Source organism: Erinaceus europaeus, chromosome 2 (genome assembly GCF_950295315.1).
Source record: "Erinaceus europaeus chromosome 2, mEriEur2.1, whole genome shotgun sequence".
In the NCBI taxonomy this organism is placed as follows: domain Eukaryota; kingdom Metazoa; phylum Chordata; class Mammalia; order Eulipotyphla; family Erinaceidae; genus Erinaceus; species Erinaceus europaeus.
In genome coordinates this window covers 25,776,521-25,796,702 of record NC_080163.1, presented here as the reverse complement: position 1 = coordinate 25,796,702, position 20,182 = coordinate 25,776,521, and the positions used below count along the sequence as shown (strand labels likewise).

Here is a 20,182-nt window from a genome sequence, read left to right as displayed (position 1 = left end):
GGCAATTAAATTTTTTTAATTAAATAAAAAAGAAGAAGACAATAAGTGAGTGACTGATAAGAGCACCATACTCGATGTCCTCTGCCAGTTACTAGCAACTCATCATGGAATTGTCGACTTCGGGTTTCAATTTCATTCTTAGGAAAATGGGGATGCTACCCTTGACTAGCCTGCTAGTCACAAGACTGCTATCAAGATCAATAAAAGAAAATGCTGGAAAGCAGTCTGCAAGCTAGAGAGTGCTATGACAATGCATGTGTAATGATACCTACATGATCTTCAGATTTGAGATTAATAAGGTAGCTATTTGAAAAAAAAAATACAGATTTACCTTAGATTTGGAAGAGGATTCTTGTGTATGACACAGAAAGAATGGACCAAAGTAAAGAGGTGTCAGGGAGGTGGCTCACTAAAAATATGGGCCCTAGGTCGGATTCCCATATGCCAAAGCTGAGGAGAAGTGGTGCTACGTTCTCTCTCATTCTGGATCTCTCATAAAAATAACTTGGTTAAGGGGCTGGGGAAACAGCACACCCGGCAGAGTGGACACATTGCCATGGGAACATCTGCATAGGAGAAGCTTCACAAGCAGTGGAGAAACAATGTGGTATCTCTCCTTTTGGCCTCTACCTCCCTCTACCTGTTATTCACCCTTTAGAAAAAGAAAAGAAAGAAAAAGTGTCTGGAGTGGTGGAGTCCTGTAGGCATGGAGCCCCAGCAACAACCTGGTGGCAAATTAAACAAAAATTAATCAACTAATTAACCAGGAAGTGGAGCAATAAATAATGTGTTGGACTCTCAGGTGTGAGGCCCCAAGTTCAAGCTCTGGTGTTCAATCCTACGTGTTAAGAGTGATGCACTGGTTCTCCCTCACTAATAAATGAATTAATTTTAAAAAGCTGATGCTTGGTCTTCAAAAAAAAATTATGTCTTACTTTCAATCTACAGCTTAGGTAATAACTATTTTCTTATCTAACAAGTTGTATTACCTAGTAACTATTCAGAGCAGAATTATCTAGGGTAACACAACACATTGCTACCTACGGGTCAGAAGCAATGTCATCAAGAGACTTTGTTCTCATGTCTAGTGGAGAAGTAATTACAGAAGCCAGACCTTCCACTTTCAGCACGCCATAATGACCCTGGGTCCATGCTCCCAGAGGGATAAAGAATAGGAAAGCTCTCAGGGGAGGGGATGGGATACAGAGATCTGGTAGTGGGAACTGTGTGGAATTGTACCCCCCTTATCCTACAGTTTTGTTGATCGTAATTAAATCAATAATTAAAAAAAAAGTTTGTTAACAGTGCAGAACACTGCCAATCCTAGAGAGTAAAACTATGCACCTTAACAAGACCTCTAAATACTATGTGTAAACTCTGATGAAGAACACTAGTCGCCAGCACTTAGCAATGTGCGGTTCTACCGCATAACTAACGGTTCTCAACTAAAGGCTAAGAAGCATTATTTAAAAGAAAAGCAAAGTACTGAAAGAATTATTTCTTTAGAACAGTCATGTTATACTAAGAAACAATTCTATATTACCTTCCTCTAATAGTTTAAAAAGCAAAAAGATTGGTGAAGGGTGAGATGTAATAACACATCTTGGGAAATCATGAAAATTCATCATATGGGGGGTCGGGTGGTAACACAGTGGGTTAAGTACAGGTGGCACAAAGCACAAGAACCATCAGAAGGATCCCGGTTCAAGCCCCTGTCTCCCCATCTGGCTTCACAGGCGGTGAAGCAGGTCTGCAGGTGTCTTTCTCTCCCCCTCTGTCTTCCCCTCCTCTCTCCATCTCTCTGTCCTATCCAACAACGAAAGACATCAACAATAACAATAGTAACCACAACAAGGCTACAACAGGGTAACGAAAGGGGGATAAATGGCCTCCAGGAGCAGTGGATTCATGGTACAGGCCCTGAGCCCCAGCAATAACCTGGAGGCAAAAAAAAAAAAAAAAAAAGAAACTAAAAAAGAAAGAAAGAAAATTCACCATATGACAACAACGATCCTATAAATCAGCATTCCCTCAAAGTGATACTGAATTTGAAAAGGGGGAGGGAGAAACAAATCTGAATTTACAAATCTCTTATTTACTGTATCAATAACTTGCATGAATCTATGAATTAAGAGGTTTGGAAAGTCAAAACCAATTCCACTTATGACTTTCACAATGTAATAACCAAGATTAATTTAGTCATAATCAAACTTAGACTTTTGTTGCAAAGTCAGATGCCATGTGTTTTAAAAGGTGTTACTCCACAGATGAAATACAAGTCAGAGGCAGGTGAAATAGCTCACTGGAGAGTGCTACTTTGCTGTGCATGTGATCCAGCTTCCAGCCTAGCCCCTACATACCTCACTAATGGGAGCTTTGATGTTATTGGCTCTTTTTCTGCCTCTCTACTTCCCTGTGTCCAAGAAAGAAGCAGAAAGAGAGAAAGAAAAAAAAAATTGGTAGTTCCTTTTGCTGGTGTCTCAGATATCTCAATTAAACAAAAGGCTTAATGTTCACAGCATTCTATGTTATACTGGGTTAATCAACTTTGCACTGATCCTTACAGGGGAAAAAAAAAAAAAGCCACTGTAGCACTCAAAAGGATTCCTGTACAGAAGGTGGCCCAGGCACAGAACATATGCCTTGCATGTGTTAAAGTTCTGGCTTTCATCCCTGGCACGACATAAAATAGCAGAGACAATACTGTGTCCTCAGTCTCTCAATTAAAATAAATAAATAATAAATGAATAAGTAAATAAATAAATGTCTTACAACCCTGCACAGACACTAAATGTTTAATATATGGTAAGTTAGTTGTACGACATACCCGAAGGGCTAGAAGGATGCTGACCTCAAAAGATAATTTTTCATGCAAGTTAACTTTCACCATTCTTAGGAGATGCCAGTTTTGACAGCACAGCAAAAATTCAATAGATGTAAATATCCAAGGCTTTGTGGAGATTCCTACAAAGAGGATCTTGGCATGATCACTATACCCCCAGGAAGCATCGCATCTGAGGACAGGTAGGGTTTGTTTGGTAACCTGCACAATTACAAGAACGTGGGCAGGGCTGAAAAAAATCATTCCCGAAAGTTTCTGGTGCCTGGAAACAATTTCAGATAATGCATATTTGAATTTCCAATTGATTTGGTGCAGAGCTAAACAGTCCAAGAAAGCTAACTATAACAGCATTTTTTTAAAAAAAAGAAATATAAAGCCCGAGGTATACAGTACTCGGGAAATTTGCCTACATCTTGATACATAGGCATATACTAACAGAACAGAACACACACACCCATAGTTAACTTCATAGAGGGTGTTTCCTTCGACAAAACCAGGAACGTTCAACTTCAGAGACGGCTGACCATGCGAGAAAAGGGGGTGCGGCAACTCAAAAAAAGGGGGTGCGGCAACTTAAAAAAAAGGGGGGGCTGCTAGCAACTTTTAAAAAAGGAGTGTAAAAGGGAGGGAAAAAAAAAAGAAAAGCAAATTTATTGAAATAGTTGCTCCCTCCCAACTTTGTATTTTACAAAAACATCAACGACCCTCAAGAAGCCTAGGAAGCAAAGACCAGCAAAATCGATCCGGTGTCTTTGCATATTTAACAGATTAAAAAAAAAGGCACCTCCCTCCAGGGTAACTGGCAGAGCACGGAGGGCCCCGGCCCAGGGAAGTGCTTCCTCTACACGTTCCCTGCAGAGCCTAGGTTACCTGGAGCTCCATTCCTGAGTCTCCCCTTTCAGGGGCACACCCCCACCACCCCTGGAAAGGAAAAAGGAAAGAAAAAGAAAAGAAAAAAAAAAGCAAGCATGCATGCTCCAAAGAAGCTTTTCACACTGCCGGGGAGGAAAATGCAGAGGTTTCAGGGACCAATCGCCAAGACCCTCTCTGAAAGAAGAGATGCAAGTGACAACCAGAAAGGCCAAGTTGAGTGGGGGAAAGGGCGCTGTGATGCTCTGGTCCTGGCCCCCCAGAGGATTCCATGGAGGTCCCCCACCCCCCCGGGTCTGCAGGCTGGTTCCCAGAGGTTGTCCAGCGGCAGGGGCCATGCCCGAGCCCACTGACAGGTGCAGAGGTGGGTCCCGCGTCACAGGTGTCGCCGGGGAAACCCGTCCTTGCAAAACCCAGGGGGGTGGGGAGGGACAAGTCCGGGGAGAGGGAAGGCGCCCAAAGGTGAGACATGGCAGCTGCGGCGGAGCGCAGCACCCCAGGAGACGCGGTCTCACCTCTAGGGTGGAGACGGTGCTGGTGAAGAGGTCCTCGCCGTCCTCCAGCTCTTCAAAGTCGGTGGGCTTTCCGTCCCCCAGAGGAGGAGGTTCCCTCTCAGCCGCCATCTTCGCTCGCCCAGACGACTGCGCGAGCCAGGGCTCACCGAGCTGTCACGTGAGCACGCATGGCGGAGCTGGCGCGTAGGCCTGCGGCTTCGGTGGCCCCGCCCTCCCCCTTCCCCACTCTCGTGGCCCCGCCCAGCTGCACCATGCCCCGCCCCTGGCCTCGTGACGCCCGTGGCCCGCCCTGTGGCCTCTCCTCCCACCTCTGACTTTAGGTACCAGGCCAGACTTGCTGTGATGGCTTTCATGGACTTTTCTTCTTCTTTCTTCTTTCTTCTTTCTTCTTTCTTCTTTCTTCTTTCTTCTTTCTTCTTTCTTCTTCTTCTCCTTCTCCTTCTCCTCCTCCTCCTCCTCCTTCTTCTCCTTCTTCTTCTCCTTCTTCTCCTCCTTCTTCTTCTCCTTCTCCTTCTCCTTCTTCTTCTTCTCCTTCTTCTCCTCCTTCTTCTCCTCCTTCTTCTTCTTCTCCTTCTTCTTCTTTCTTCTCCTCCTCCTCCTCCTTCTTCTTCTCCTTCTCCTCCTTCTTCTTCTCCTTCTTCTCCTCCTTCTTCTTCTCCGTCTTCTCCTTCTCCTTCTTCTTCTCCGTCTTCTTCTTCTCCTTCTCCTTCTTCTTCTTCTTTATAAAAAGGAAACATTGACAAAACCATAGGATAAGAGGGGTACAACTCCACACAATTCCCACCATCAAAACTCTGCATCTTATCCCCTCCCTTGATAGGTTTCCTAGTCTTTAACCCTCTGGGAGTATGGACCCAGGGTCATTGTGGGATGCAGAAGATTGAAGGTCTGGCTCCTGTAATTGCTTCCTCACTGAACATGGGCATTGACAGGTGAATCCATACTCCCAGCTTGTCTCTCTCTCTCTTTCCCTAGTGGGGAAGGGCTCTGGGGAAGCAGAGCTCCAGGACACAGTGGTGGGGTTATCTGTCCAGGGAAGTCTGGTTGGCCTCATGCTAGCATCTGGAACATGGTGGCTGAAAAGAGAGTTAACATATAAAGCCAAACAAATTGTTGACTAATCATTAACCTAAAGGCTGGGATAGTGCAGATGGAGAGTTAGGGGAGGGTCTCTGTTTTGTAGATAGCTAGTAGGCCTATTTTAGTTATATTCCAAAGGGCCTGTGACTATACTAGATATATTTTTATGTTTGTTTGTTTTCCTCTGAGCTTAAATTCTGATATGCAGGTGGATCCAAGTTATTGTCTGGGGAGATGGTATCATGGCTGGACAAAGGACCAGAAAGTTGGATCAGGGAAGAGAGTAACTCCCAAATATAGTAAAGTGGTATAAATATTGTTGACTGTAAACCCCATTGACTTGATCTGATCTGGAACCCATATTCAGCTTAGGAGCCTATGTGACCTCTGCATCCCTGTAGATCTGAGCTCATATTCTCTGGTCATGAGTAGGTATGTTCCAAGCTGCCCCAATTTCAGGAACCACCTTCCTTCAGGAATCATCTTCCCTCCTTTGGAGGATGGAACATTCTCTATCATTGTTGGTCCACGTTGAGAGCAAGGTATTATAGGGGCCTACAAAGGGGTCTGTTGTGTTGTTCCTGATAGAGATGACTGGTAATAATGGGGAGAGGGATATATTCGAGGTCTAGGCTCATCACGTTTGGGAATCTCAGGACTCTCCGAATAGGGCCCCAGCTGATGGGGTGGCCTGATAGTGACTAAAGAGTCATCGTTAAAGTATGCCAGTCTCTTGCCCTTATTCAACTTTTGCAGTCCTTGCTTTGATAAGGTTAGCTTTGGAGTGAGTGAGGGACATGGACCTATCTTCTTTTGGTTGCTAGGTCATGTAAGCAGGACTAGGTCATATGACTTATGCAAGCACCAGCAGTTTTTAAAAATACCTATTTTTATTACGTTTTATTTACTTATTTATATGGATAGAGGCACAGAGAAACTGAGATGAAAGGAAGAAGCACCTGCGGCACTGCTTTACCATTTGTGAAGTTTCCCACCTGCAGATGGCAACTAGGGGCTTGAACTCAGAGCCTTGTGCAGGGTAATATGTCTTCTCAAACCAGTGTGGTATCACCTGGCTTTGTACTGCCAGTTTTAAAGTCACCTTTGGAGGCTGGTGAAATAACTCAATTGGCTAGCATTCTGCTTTGCCATGTGTGAGACCCAGGTTGGAGGCCGACCCCCATCTCATTGAAGAAAGCTTCTGTGCTGTGGTCTCCTTTACTCTTTCTGTTCCATATATATATATATATACATATGAGGGGTGAAAGAGCTTGAGAACCAGTCTTTGGACTTGGATTCTGAGCAGACTCAGGGCAAACATGAGAACTGGTGGAAGAGAGACATGGCTCTGAGATCGTCTAATATTACCCAGTGGAGGTTTTCTGAATTGATGGAAATACTCTACAACTGTGTGGTCCAGTAGAGCTGTCACTGGCAGGGTGGGTTCACTGAGCATTTGAAACATTATTGTGACTGTGAACTAAACTGAGGTTTTATTTCCTGACCTGGTACCTCATTAAATGTGAGCTCATAAGCTGGCTGTCTGGCAGTGATTCTTGTTTGTATTTGTATTTTTCTTGTAGATTTATTTATTTATTTATTTATTTTATGAAAGAGTAAGAGAGGCACCAGATCACTGCTCAGCACTGGCATATGGACAGACCTTCAGTCACACAAGTTCTGTCTTTTAATGTGCTGACTCACCTCCCCATCCTCTCCTTCATATCATTTTAATTTTTATTTGGCTCATATAAGAGAAATAAAACATCACTCTAGTACTTGTAGTTCTGCTCACTGAACTAGGAAACTCAGACATGCAAGTCCAGCACTCTTAACAGCTGAGCTATGACCGGGGGCTACATTTCCTATGTTCTTAATGTTCTCCTGTGTGTGTGTGTGTGTGTGTGTGTGTGTGTGTTACCTTCTATCAGTAGTTTCCAGTTTATGCGGTGGTCATTTATACTTGGTACTATTTTGTTTGCTTGTTTGTTTGTTTCCAGAGCACCGAGTAGCTTTTGTTTATGATTGGCTGGCTTGGTAGAGACTAAAGAGTCATCATTAAAGTATGCCAGTCTCTTGCCCTTATTCAGCTTTTGCAGTCCTTGCTTTGGTAAGGTTAGCTTTGGAGTGAGTGAGAGAAGTGTAATAGGAAGTAGGTGAGGAGGGTATCTAAGTCTAAGTAGACACTATTTCATCATGAACTTTATACTGATTCACTACAGATGATTGTGTATTTTTGTTTTCAGTTATATATTTTGCCCTAATTTATGGATACATATGAACAGATGCTCTGTCTTATAGGACCTGGTCTATATCTAGGTTTTGGGATTTTGTTAGGAAGTCAACCTCCTGGAATGGAATTTGAGAAAACTATGAAAGGAAAGGTCTAGCTCAATGCAAGATGGGTCAGAGGAGGTGGGTTCATTGTTCTTAATAGCTGCATAGTATTCCATTGTGTATATATACCACAACTTTCTAAGCCACTCATCTGTTGTTGGACACCTGGATTGCTTCCAGGTTTTAGCTATTATAAATTGTGCTGCTAAGAACATAGGTGTACACATTTCTTTTTGGTTGGTTATTATGGAGTCCTTGGGGTATATTTAAAAAGTGTAGTTTGAAGGGGGCCGGTGGTAGTGCACCTGGTTGAGCTCATGTATTACTATGCATAAGGACCCTGGTTCAAGCCCCTGGTCCCCACCTGCAGAGGAAAAGCTTTAAAAGTGGTGAAGCAGTGCTGTCTCTATCCAATAAATAAAGATTAAAAAAAAATTTTAAATGTAGGTTGATTATATTCCCAGTATGACCTATAAAATGTCCATAAGACTATTTATGGAATGTACGCTCTTCCTGTTGTTCCCTTCTTAGGATATAATCTTACTCAGGGTGTAAGTTTACTACCACTATAATCATATTTCAGCTGGGAGAGAAGGAACAAAAGTGAAATGGAGCAATAGCCCCTTCCTCATTCTGCTGTTGCTCACACTACTTTTGCCCATATGTCTTGACCAGCTCATAGGTACACGAGCATTTCTAGCTACAGGACACATGACAGAATGCAGTTGCCCCAACATGTAAAAGCTTGAAACCATGACTGTTTATTGTCATGAGATTTCTTTAAGTCCAAAATCCAGGTATATTAATGAGAGCCTCTGAGTCTCTCACAAGGCTGCTGTGGAGATATACTAAGGCTGCAGTTATTCTCAGTAGGGAGAAGTTCAGCTTTCAAGCGTATCTTTTTGGCAACAAACAGCCTTGTGCCCATGCTGGCTTTTGAGTAGAGATGTGAGTGCCTTGTGACTTAAGTTTGTCCTTAGCGCTATGTTGTAGAGCCAGATGTTGTAGTGCGCGAGCTGCAGAGGAGAGAGAGAGAGAGGGTCCAGAGCGAAGAGGAAACACAAATCTTTATTCGCGCTGGCACCTCAGAGTTGGGTGTTAGAGAAGCAGGTTGGGCCACGTGGAGGTAGAGAAAATGGCTGCCTCACGCAGTAACCTTTCCTGCATCTGAACACCAGAGTGGAGCGCCGGCAAGAGAGAGAGGTGCGGAAAACGCAGGGTTTTTATAGGAGTAGCTTTCGCGATAATGGGAAGGGGGAGGAGTAACCATAGCACTCCAGGATAGGATGATAACTCTCGTGCGAATGGGAGGGGGGAGGAGTAACCAGAGCACTCCAGATATCGCAGGGATATAGACAATGTCCTGAGGGCACAACATGGCTGAACAGGCACTCCGAGAATGTCCCAACTCTCCAGGGAACTAGCAGTAGCCTGAGGGGACAACATGGCAGATGTGACTGCATTGGCACAATTTCCCAGCAGCACTACTCACACATGTTCCCCACTTCCACTAGAGCAAAGAGGCTTCTTCTTCTTCTAGCGTTTGCCCTTCTTCCGTAGCCAGTCAACAGCATCAGGTTGAACCTGATGTAAAGTTTCGAGACCTCCTTTGAATCTGGAGAGGTGGCAGTCGTTGACTATGTGGTTCATAGTCTGTCTGTAGCCACAGGGGCAATTTGGGTCGTCTCTGGCTCCCCAGCGATGGAACATAGCGGTGCACTGGCCATGGCCTGTTCGATAGCGATTGAGGAGGGCCCAATCATAACGTGCTAGGTCAAAGCCGGGTTGACGCTTGCAGGGGGCTGTGATGAGGTGTTTGTTCTTGACCTCAGCTGACTGCCAATTCTGTTTCCAAGAGTCTGGAACAGAGAAGTTCAGTGTAGGCGTAGGGGACCCATTGGATGGCGAGACGTCAAGCGTTGAACAGGGTGGACGAAGATATCCGTGTATATTGGCAGGTCCGGTCGAGCTAGACGTGGGAAATGAACTTAGATGATGCCGCATCCCGACGAATATCTGGTGGGGCGATGTTGCTAAGAACTGGCAGCCATGGAACCGGGGTGGAACAGATGGTTCCAGAAATTATCCTCATGGAGGAATATAATTTGGAATCGACTAAGTGGACATGGGGGCTACGGAACCATACTGGGGCACAGTATTCTGCAGTGGAATAGCATAATGCCAGAGATGATGATCGTAGTGTGGAAGCGCTCGCGCCCCATGAGGAGCTGGCCAGTCTTGCAATGATGTTATTCCTCGCGCCCACCTTTGCTGCAGTTTTTATGAGATGTTCGTGAAATGACAGAGTGCAATCAAGAGTAACGCCAAGATAGACTGGCTGGGCTTCATGCCGGATTCTCGTATCGCCAAGCTGCACATTAAGCTCACGTGAGGCCGAGGCGTGGTGTAGATGGAAAACAGATGATACCGTTTTTGCAGTGCTAGGGATTAGTCGCCATTTTTTACAGTAATCAGATATCAGAGGCTAAGAGAGAGTTAAACAATACCAAGAGAGCACAAGAAACAGACAAAAGTCAGTCTTTTTTTTTTTCCTTTTAACTTTTGTCCCCTGGGGCTGGGGAGATACCATAATGTCTATGCAAAACGGCTTTCATGCCTGAGGCTTTCAGGTCCTAGGTTCAGTCTTCCACATCATCATAAACTATAGCTGAGCAGTGCTCTGGTAAAAAATAATTGATCAATTTTTTTAAAAAAAAAGTTTTTTTCTTAGTGATTTTTAAGATTATAAGATTACAGGGATATAGTTCCTCACCACTCCCACCGCCAAATTCGGTGCCCTCACCCCCTCAAGAATAACTACCATGGCTCCCCCAAGGTCTTAGGTATGGGTTGACTGCTTTATTTATTTTTCTCTTTGTAAGTTCATGTGTTTGAATTCTCTATGTTCCACATACAAACGAAACCATCTGCTAGCTGTCTTTTACATCCTTACTTCACTAAGCATGACTACCTCAAGTTCCATCCATTTTGTCCCAAAGAACACAATATTGCCATTTTTAATTGCGGTAATACTCCACTGAGTATATGTCCCATAACTTTTAAATGAAGAGAAAATGGGTAAAATAAATAGAACTGGAGGTGATTATGCTCAGTTAAGTGAGTAGCGAAAGACAATTACCAGATGGTTTTACTCCATATGTCCATTCTAGGGAAATAGTAAATCTACAAATGGAGATACAAAACTTGCACACACACACACACACACACACACACACACACACACACACACACGAACTGTCTTTAAGACTTTGTGAGATCTATGATGACTATTGTGAGATAGCAGGGAGAGGGGAGGTCATAGAACTTTGGTGGTTGAGTGCAGTGTGGAACTATAACCCTGTAACCTTATTATCTTGGTAACCATTATTAAACTGCTAATCGTGATAAATAAATTGACAGAGGACCCAGTGGGGGTTGTATTGTTATGTGGAAAACTGAGAAGTGTTATGCATGTGCAAACTATTGTATTTATTGTTGACTGTAAAACATTAATCCCCCAATAAAGGAAAAAAAGTTTTTTTAAAGTAATAAATTTGTATAGTTGGTGGTTGGGCAAACAACTCAGCGAATAAAGCACCAGACTTTCAAGCATGATGTTCCCAGTTGATCCCTGGGACTACATCTCCTAGACTGGTGCTCTGTCTTCTCTCCCTCTCTCTCCCTCATATGAAATTCTCTCTCATATGTAATCAATTAAAAAAATAAGTGTGCTTGCATAAAGCAGATTGCTTTGGATAATATGCGTGAGTCATCCAATCAGTCAAAAACCTTCATGAAGCAAGACAGACCCATGCTCTGCTGCCAACAAATGATTGGAAACTCTTCCTGAGTTTCCAGCCCACCAGCTGTCCCCATCAGATTTTAGAATCACCAAGGTCCTGCAGTGGTGTTAAGTCAATGCATAAAGATAAATTCCTCTGCTCCCCAATGTTTCCCCCTCTTTCCATCTTCTCCCTCTTTCTGACACACACACTCACGCACGCACACATGCATGCATGCACACATACTGGAGAATGCAAGAAAATATACAAGTATAGACCCTTTACTCAAGGTATGTCCTTTTGAGAACTGTAGATTAAATTCAGACATAGATTATGACTTGCAAGTGTATACAGTCAATGGAACAAAATAAGTCCGTATGAAGCAAGACTCAAAGCAACTGCCCAAAAGAACAGAACACTTGACATCTGAATAAGGCAGAGAATAGTTGCTATTTCCAAGAGATGCATTTGTGTATGCAGGGTTCTGTTGGGTTGCGTCTCAGGGGAGAGAGAAGAGACCAGGAATTTTGTGGCAGTTCAGGAATGCAGATGTTCCAGAGTTGAGTGAGAGCACAGTGGTTTCGGCCATGTGGAGCTAGCAAAATGGCCACCTCCCGCTATGCCCAACAGCCCTTCTCCAGGTCTGGTCGAGGAAAAGAGAAGAACAAAGAGAGCAAAAGGGGAAATAGGAGCGGCTTTTTTTTCTTTTTTTTCCTTTTATTTATTTATTTATTTATTTATTTATTCCCTTTTGTTGCCCTTGTTGTTTTATTGTTGTAGTTATTATTATTGTTGTTGTCATTGTTGGATAGGACAGAGAGAAATGGAGAGAGGAGGGGAAGACTGAGAGGAGGAGAGAAAGATAGACACCTGCAGACCTGCTTCACCGCATGTGAAGCGACTCCCCTGTAGGTGGGGAGCCGGGGTTCGAACCGGGATCCTTATGCCAGTCCTTGTGCTTTGCGCCACCTGTGCTTAACCCGCTGCGCTACAGCCCGACTCCCAGGAGCAGCTTTTATGGGAGGATTCCAGAAGCGGCAAGTCTGGACGGGATTGTCTAGGAAAGGGGGTGGAGAGAGGCAAAGGGCATGCTGGGAAGGTAGAAGCATCCTTAGCAACTGTTGCGATGGTTTTAACTGAATTAGCAATACCCTGAGGGGATAACGTGGTGGATATCTGTAAATAATGCTTGCATGGAAATATAGTGGTTTGTGGGCCCTGCCAATGTTCGACCACATCTGCATAGTTCCCCAACACCTCCCCCTTTCCTTTTATCTAATGGCCATAGTATAGGAAATTTAGAGTGGATCAGGCTTAATGTTTTTTAAGGAATGCCAGGCTCCGGTGAGAAGATATAGGATGTTTTTGTGGGTGAGGGAAGACTTACATAGCCACCAACCTTGTGAGATTTATGTGTCCCCCCTGTGCTCAACCCCTCTATATAGAGAGAGAGACTTACCTGGACGGACTCAAGTGAAGGAGGGCTGCCGGTGTCTCTCTGTCTCTCTCTCTTTTTAGCTCTCCTCCCCTCTCAATTTCTCTTTTTTTCTAACCAATAATAAATAAAAGATGGGACCGGGTGGTGGTGCACCTGGTTGAGCGCACATATCACAGTGCTCAAGGACCCGGGTTCGAGCCCCCAGTCCCCACCTGCAGGGGGAAAGCTTTGCGAGTGGTGAAGCAGGGCTGCAGCTGTCTCTCTGTCTCTCTCCCTGTCTATCTTCCCTCCTCCTCTCAATTTCTGGCTGTCTCTATCCAATAAATAAATAAGATATTAAAAAAATTTTTTTTAATAATAAAAAGATATTTTTTAAAGTTCCATTAGAAAAAAATTGATGGGAGTTGGGCGTTAATGCAGCGGGTTAAGTGCATGCAGCACAAAGTGCTAGGTCCAGGGTAAGGATCCCAGTTCAAGCCCTGGCTCCCCACCTGCAGAGGAGTAGCTTCACAGACAGTGAAGCAGGTCTGCAGGTGTCTGTCTTTCTCTCCCTCTCTCTGTCTTCCCCTTCTCTCTCCATTTCTCTCTGTCCTATTCAACAGTGATGACATCAAGAACAATAGTAATAACTACTGTTGTTTTCAACAGGTTATGTTGTTTTCGCCAGGCTGGCTTCACGGGCGGGTAATAGACGACCAGGGACTCATGGTTGAGCTGTAGGCAGTATCTCTTTATTCATGCAGGACGCAGCACAATCTATGACAAGCTAAGCTAAACTCAAGTTACAGTACCGTAAAACTCACAATGCTGTCTTTATATATACTTGCCAAGTAAGGTGGAAACAGGATGTGACATAGAGAGGGTGGAGAGAAAAGTGACTGGTGAAAATCAGAGTGTGACAAAGAGGGGGCAGATTAGGCGAGAATCCTATCACTGAACCACAAATGCCCTGGAGGGAGGGTGGAACTTGTTAACAGTGGTTATGTAAATAGAATGAAGTGGTTATGTAAATAGAATAGTCTTAAGCAGGGGGGATTTAAACCAAATGAAACAGAAGGGGTCTCATGCCTACCAACAAACTACCACAATAAAATATCAAGGGCAACAAAAGGGAAAATAAATATAAAATTTTTTTTAAGAAAGAAAGAAATTGATAGGGAAGGCGGAGGTAGAGAGGGAGAAAGAGACACTGGCAGCATTACTTCACCACTTGTAAAGTTTTCTACCTGCAGGTGGGGGTCTGGGGCTTGAATCTGGGTCCTTGTGCATTGTAAAAATGTTTGTTCTACCTGGTGTGCCACCATCTGGCCCCAGACAATTTTTTAAAACATCAAGTGAAGTTTGAAGACTTGAAAAAGATGGGTTTTATTTAGGCCCACTCTGGTGGTTTTTTTTTCTTTCTTTTTTTTTTTTGGTTTTAATATTTTAACCAAGTAGAAATAATTTAAAATCCAGAAAGTTCAATATAAATTCATATTTCTGGCTCTTCCTTTGAAAAAGTAAAAGAACATTTTGTCCCGATGTCTATGGGCATGTACTCTCCAGTTTTCCTTTTGTTTTCTCAGCAGAAACAGCTTTCCCAATACCTGCCAATGTCCACGGCCAGTGGAGAAGCAATCACAGAAGCCACCTTCTGCACCCCATATAGAATTTTGGTCCATACCCCAGAGGGATAAAGAATAGGGAAACTTCAATGGAGGGGATGGGACACAAAACTCTGGTGGTGGGAACTGTATGAAATTATACCCCTATTATCTTACAATCTTGTTAATCTTTATTAAATTACTAACAGAAATAAAAAAAAACCAACCTTTCCCACACCCTCACCCACACCTGATGGCAGAGACTATGAGTTAAACTCCTAAATTCACTCCCTACCTGGTCCTTGAATGATAAGCATCAGATTTTGGCAAGCTCCAATGGCCAGAATAAAGAGAACTTTTTTTGTTTCTCTTATAACCAGGGGTGACAGTGTGTCTAAACACTGGCTAGTCTGTGTAATGTAAACAGCCATTTTTTGGGGACCAACTCTGTGGTATGACATTAAAGAGGGAAGTGTACCCTCCTCCCATTTCCTCTTAAGCAGGCTGGAACTAAGACGTAATAGCTGGCACTCCAACAGCCATATTGGACAACTAAAGTAAACTTGGGAGAAGGAATCTGAATCCTTGCCTTTTAGCCCAGGAATGCCTACCTTCACCCAGGTTTTATATCCAATAAAAATACACATCTATTGTTGGGCCTTTTTAAAGCCAGCCCCCCCTGCTCTGCTTATATAACCATTGTTTTGCCTGAAAGATTCCCCACCATGTTATCCCCTCAGGGTATTGCTAATTCAGTTAAAACCATCACAACAGTTTCTAAGGACGCTTCCACCTTCTCAGCATGCCTTTTGCCTCTCTCCATCCCCTTTTCTAGCCATTTCCATTTCCAACTTGCCACTTCCGGTTTTTACCCTATAAAACCCACTGCTATTCCAGTTTTGCTCTCTTTCTCTTCCATGTCCTGACCCGGAGAAGACCTGGAGAAGGACTGGTGGTCATAGTGGGAGGCAGCCATTTTGCTAGCTCCACATGGCCTAAACTGCTGTGCTCACACCCAACTCTGGAGTGTCTGCTTGAATAAAGATTTGCGTTCCCACTCCGCCATGAGTTCCTGGTCTCTTCTCTCTCCCCTGTGATGCAACCCCACTTTCTATCTGGTTTAAACCACCACTGTTTGGGAATTTCTGTCACATACAAGTAGACCTAATCCTAAATAATACAACAGCAGTCTTCTTTGACAAGCAGGATTCTTCTTCTTTCTGATGACTACTATTATGTAATAGATAAGTACTGTGAAGAGAAATTATAGTTCTTGGAGAGAAGGATGTAGGCAGCAGATAGTAGATAGTTTTGGGATGGGAGGCATATACTTCCTGAATACAAATTGGGTAAGCTTCTCTGTGAAAACTCTATGTGGTGGTGAGACACACACGTTTTGCCTTTATAAGCATTCCAATGCTTTTGAATTTCCTAATCTAATAAGGTTAACCAAAACTGTAAAGTTCACACAAAATGGAAGGCAAGACTTCCATCTTGGCAAGATTAGGTAACTCACATGACCAAACAGAAAGCTCCCATTCCTTAAATTCTAACCAGATGAAACCGAAGGGCAGACTTTAAGGGGCAAAGAATATGCAGCAAAATAGGCACATCTCATTCTTGGCTTCTGTACTCTTTCCACATCAAGAGACATTTTAGAAAGGGTGGGAGTAAGAGTGAAAATGTTTTCCCATACCATGAAAAAGCTCAGTATGTGGGTACTTCAAGCCAGTATAGATATGAGTTGTGTGTGTATGTGTGTGTGTATGTATGTGTGCTCACTGGGGCTTCACTGCTCCAGGCTTACTCTTTCAGAGAGAAAAAGTCATGGACAAGGGGCTGGGCTGGGTTATGCACCTGGTTGAGCGAATATGCTACCATACACAAGTACTTCAGTTTAAACCCTTGGTCCCCACCTACAGGGGGAAAGCTTCATGAATGATGAAGCAAGGCTGCTGGTGACTCTCTCTATCTCTTTCTCTCTCTTGATCTCTCCCCCATTTTTTATTGGATAGGACAAAGAGAAATTGAAAGAGGAGGGGGGTTAGAGTGGGCCTGCTTCACAGCTTGTGAAGTGTCCCACCTGCAGGTGGGAAGCTGGGGGGTTGAACCCAAACCCTTGTGCTTAGTACTATGTGCATTTAACTGGGTGTGCCACTACCCAGCCTGCTCTTTCCACTCTTCTTTTCAATTCCTCTCTGTCCCATCAAACAAAAAGAAGAGGAAAAACATGATCATTAGGTGTGGTGGATTTATTGTGCAGGTACCAAGTTCCTGTGATAACCCTGGTGGCAAAAAATTATGAGAGAGAGACAGAGACAAAGAGAGGGAGAGGGAGATGGAGAGGGAGAGGGAGGAAGATGGTGGGGAGCTGGGCTCAAACCTGGACTGTGTTCATGGCACAGCAGCATACTATCCAAGTGAGTTATCTTGCTACTCCAATAAGAGCTGTTTAAAATTTATACTAAAAGGGGGGGGGATAGCATAATGGTTATTCCAGAGACTTTCTATTTTTTTTTCTTTTTCTTTTCTCTTTTTTATTTAAGAAAGGATTAATTAACAAAACCATAGGGTAGGAGGGGTACAACCCCACACAATTCCCACGACCCAATCTCCATATTCCACCCCCTCCCCCGATAGCTTTCCCACTCTCTATCCCTCTGGGAGCATGGACCCAGGGTCATTGTGGGTTGCAGAAGGTAGAAGGTCTGGCTTCTGTAATTGTTTCCCCGCTGAACATGGGCGTTGACTGGTCGGTCCATACTCCCAGTCTGCCTCTCTCTTTCCCTAGTAGGGTGGGTCTCTGGGGAAGCTGAGCTCCAGGACATATTGGTGGGGTCTTCAATCCAGGCAAGTCTGGCCGGCATTCTGATGACACCTGGAACCTGGTGACTGAAAAGAGAGTTAACATACAAAGCCAAACAAATTGTTGAGCAATCATGGACCCAAAGCTTGGAAAAGTGGAGAGGAAGTATTAGGGAGGTACTCACTGCAAACTCTAGTGTACTTCTGCTTTCTTACTTTGGTGCCATACTCCAAACTCAGTCAATTTCTGCTTTGCGTTTCTACTTCTTTTTTTTTTTTTTTTTACATGCATAACATTCCCCAGATTCCCATTTAACAATACAACACCCACTATTTCATTCGTCATTTTTCATGGATCTGTATTCTCCCCACGCACCCACCCACCCCAGAGACTTTTACTTTGGTGTAATACTCCAATTCCATTTCAGGTTCAACTTGTGTTTTCTTTTCTAATCTTGTTTTTCAACTTCGGCCTGAGAGTGAGATCATCCCGTATTCATCCTTCTGTTTCTGACTTATTTCACTCAACATGATTTTTTTCAAGGTCCATCCAAGATCGGCTGAAAACGGTGAAGTCACCATTTTTTACAGCTGAGTAGTATTCTATTGTGTATATATACCACAACTTGCTCAGCCACTCATCTGTTGTTGGACACCTGGGTTGCTTCCAGGTTTTGGCTATTACAAATTGTGCTGCCAAGAACATATGTGTACACAGATCTTTTTGGATGGATGTGTTGGGTTCCTTAGGATATATCCCCAGGAGGGGAATTGCAGGGTCATAGGGTAGGTCCATTTCTAGCCTTATGAGAGTTCTCCAGACTGTTCTCCACAGAGGTTGGACCAATTGACATTCCCACCAGCAGTGCAGGAGGGTTCCTTTGACCGCACACCCTCTCCAGCATTTCATGCTGTTACCTTTTCTGATGTGTGACATTCTCACAGGAGTGAAGTGATATCTCATTGTTGTCTTGATTTGCATTTCTCTGACAATCAAAGACTTGGAGCATTTTTTCATGTGTTTCTCGGCCTTTTTGATCTCTTCTGTGGTGAATATTCTGTGCAAGTCCTCCCCCCATTTTTGGATGGGGTTATTTGTTGTCTTGTTGTTGAGTCTGGCAAGCTCTTTATATATGTTGGTTATTAAACTCTTATCTGATGTATGGCATGTAAAGATCTTCTCCCATTCTGTGAGGGGTCTCTTGGTTTCTATAGTGGTTTCTTTTGCTGTGAAGAAGCTTTTTAATTTGATGTAGTCCCATAGGTTTATACTTGCCTTAGTCTTCCTTGTAATTGGATTCGTTTCATTGAAAATGTCTTTAAAATTTATGCGGAAAAAAGTTCTGCCAATATTTTCCTCGAAGTATCTGATAGTTTCTGGTCTAACATCCAAGTCCTTGATCCACTTGGAATTTACTTTTGTATTTGGTGAAATACAGTGATTCAATTTCATTCTTCTGCATGTTTCAACCCATTGTTTCCAACACCATTTGTTGAAGAGACTCTGCTTCCCCCATATAATAGTCTGGGCCCCTTTGTCAAAGATTAGATGTCCATACGTGTGGGGCCTCATTTCTGGGCTTTCAATTCTATTCCACTGGTCAGTGTGTCTGTTCATGTTCCAGTACCAAGCAGTTTTGATGACAATGGCCCTATAATACAGTTTGAGATCTGGCAGTGTGATGCCTCTGGTTCTGTTCTTTTTTCTCAAGATTGTTTTGGCAATTCTAGGTCTTTTCTGGTTCCAGATAAACATTTGTAGCATTTTTTCTATTGTCCTAAAAAATGTGCTTGGGATCTTGATGGGGATAGCATTAAATTTGTAGATGGCTCTGGGTAATATATTCATTTTGATGATGTTAATTCTTCCAACCCATGAACATGGAATATCTTTCCACTTCTTTGTGTCTTTTTCAATTTCTTTGAGTAGTGACTCATAATTTTCAGTATACAAGTCTTTCACTTCTTTGGTTAGGTTTATTCCTAGATATTTTATTGTTTTTGTTGCTATAGAAAAAGGAACTGATTTCTGGATTTCAATTTCTTCTAACTTAGTGTTTGCATAGAGGAATGCCACTGACTTTTGAATGTTAATTTTATAGCCTGACACCTTACTGTATTGCCTGATGATTTCCAAAAGCTTCTTGCTGGATTCCTTAGGTTTTTCCATGTATACTATCATGTCATCTGCAAATAAGGAGAGTTTGACTTCTTCTCTTCCAATCTGTATGCCTTTAATTCCTTGCTCCTGCCTGATTGCTATGGCAAGAACTTCCAACACTATGTTGAATAGTAATGGTGATAGTGGGCAGCCCTGTCTAGTACCTGATCTGAGGGGAAATGCTTCCAGTTTTTCACCATTGAGTATGATGTTGGCTGTAGGTTTGCTATATATAGACTCCACTATCTTCAGGAATTTTCCATCTATTCCTATTTTTTGTAGTGTTTTGATCATAAAGGGATGTTGTATTTTGTCAAAGGCTTTCTCTGCATCTATTGATATGACCATGTGGTTTTTGGTCTTGCTTTTGTTCATGTGGTGGATCACATTGATTGATTTACGTATATTAAACCAACCTTGCATGCCTGGGATAAACCCCACTTGGTCATGATGAGCAATTTTTTTGATATACTGTTGTATCCGGTTGGCTAGAATTTTATTCAATATTTTTGCATCTATGTTCATCAGAGATATTGGTCTGTAGTTTTCTTTTTTGGTTGTGTCCCTGTCTTCTTTTGGTATCAGGGTGATGTTGGCTTCATAGAAGCTGGCAGGGAGTATTCCAGTGTCTTCAATCTTCTGGAAGACTTTTAAAAGTAGAGGTATTAGTTCTTCTTTGAAAGTTTTGTAGAATTCATTTGTAAAACCATCTGGTCCAGGACTTTTATTTTTGGGGAGATTTTTGATAACTGTTTCAATTTCATTAGCT

General features: G+C 43.1%; 1 protein-coding gene and 1 long non-coding RNA gene across 2 annotated transcripts in view; both read right to left on the bottom strand.

Annotated features, from left to right (window-relative positions):
• The window catches only part of SNX2 (sorting nexin 2), a 58,399-nt gene extending 53,990 nt beyond the window's left edge, over positions 1–4,409 (bottom strand). The window contains exon 1 of the mRNA XM_060177443.1: positions 4,228–4,409. Within this exon, the coding sequence (XP_060033426.1) occupies positions 4,228–4,335 (108 nt within the window). The 5' untranslated portion in view covers positions 4,336–4,409. The remainder of the gene's footprint in view (positions 1–4,227) is intronic.
• LOC132534047 (uncharacterized) overlaps positions 1–20,182 on the bottom strand; it is a 590,553-nt gene that overhangs the window by 224,095 nt on the left and 346,276 nt on the right. The window lies entirely within an intron of this gene.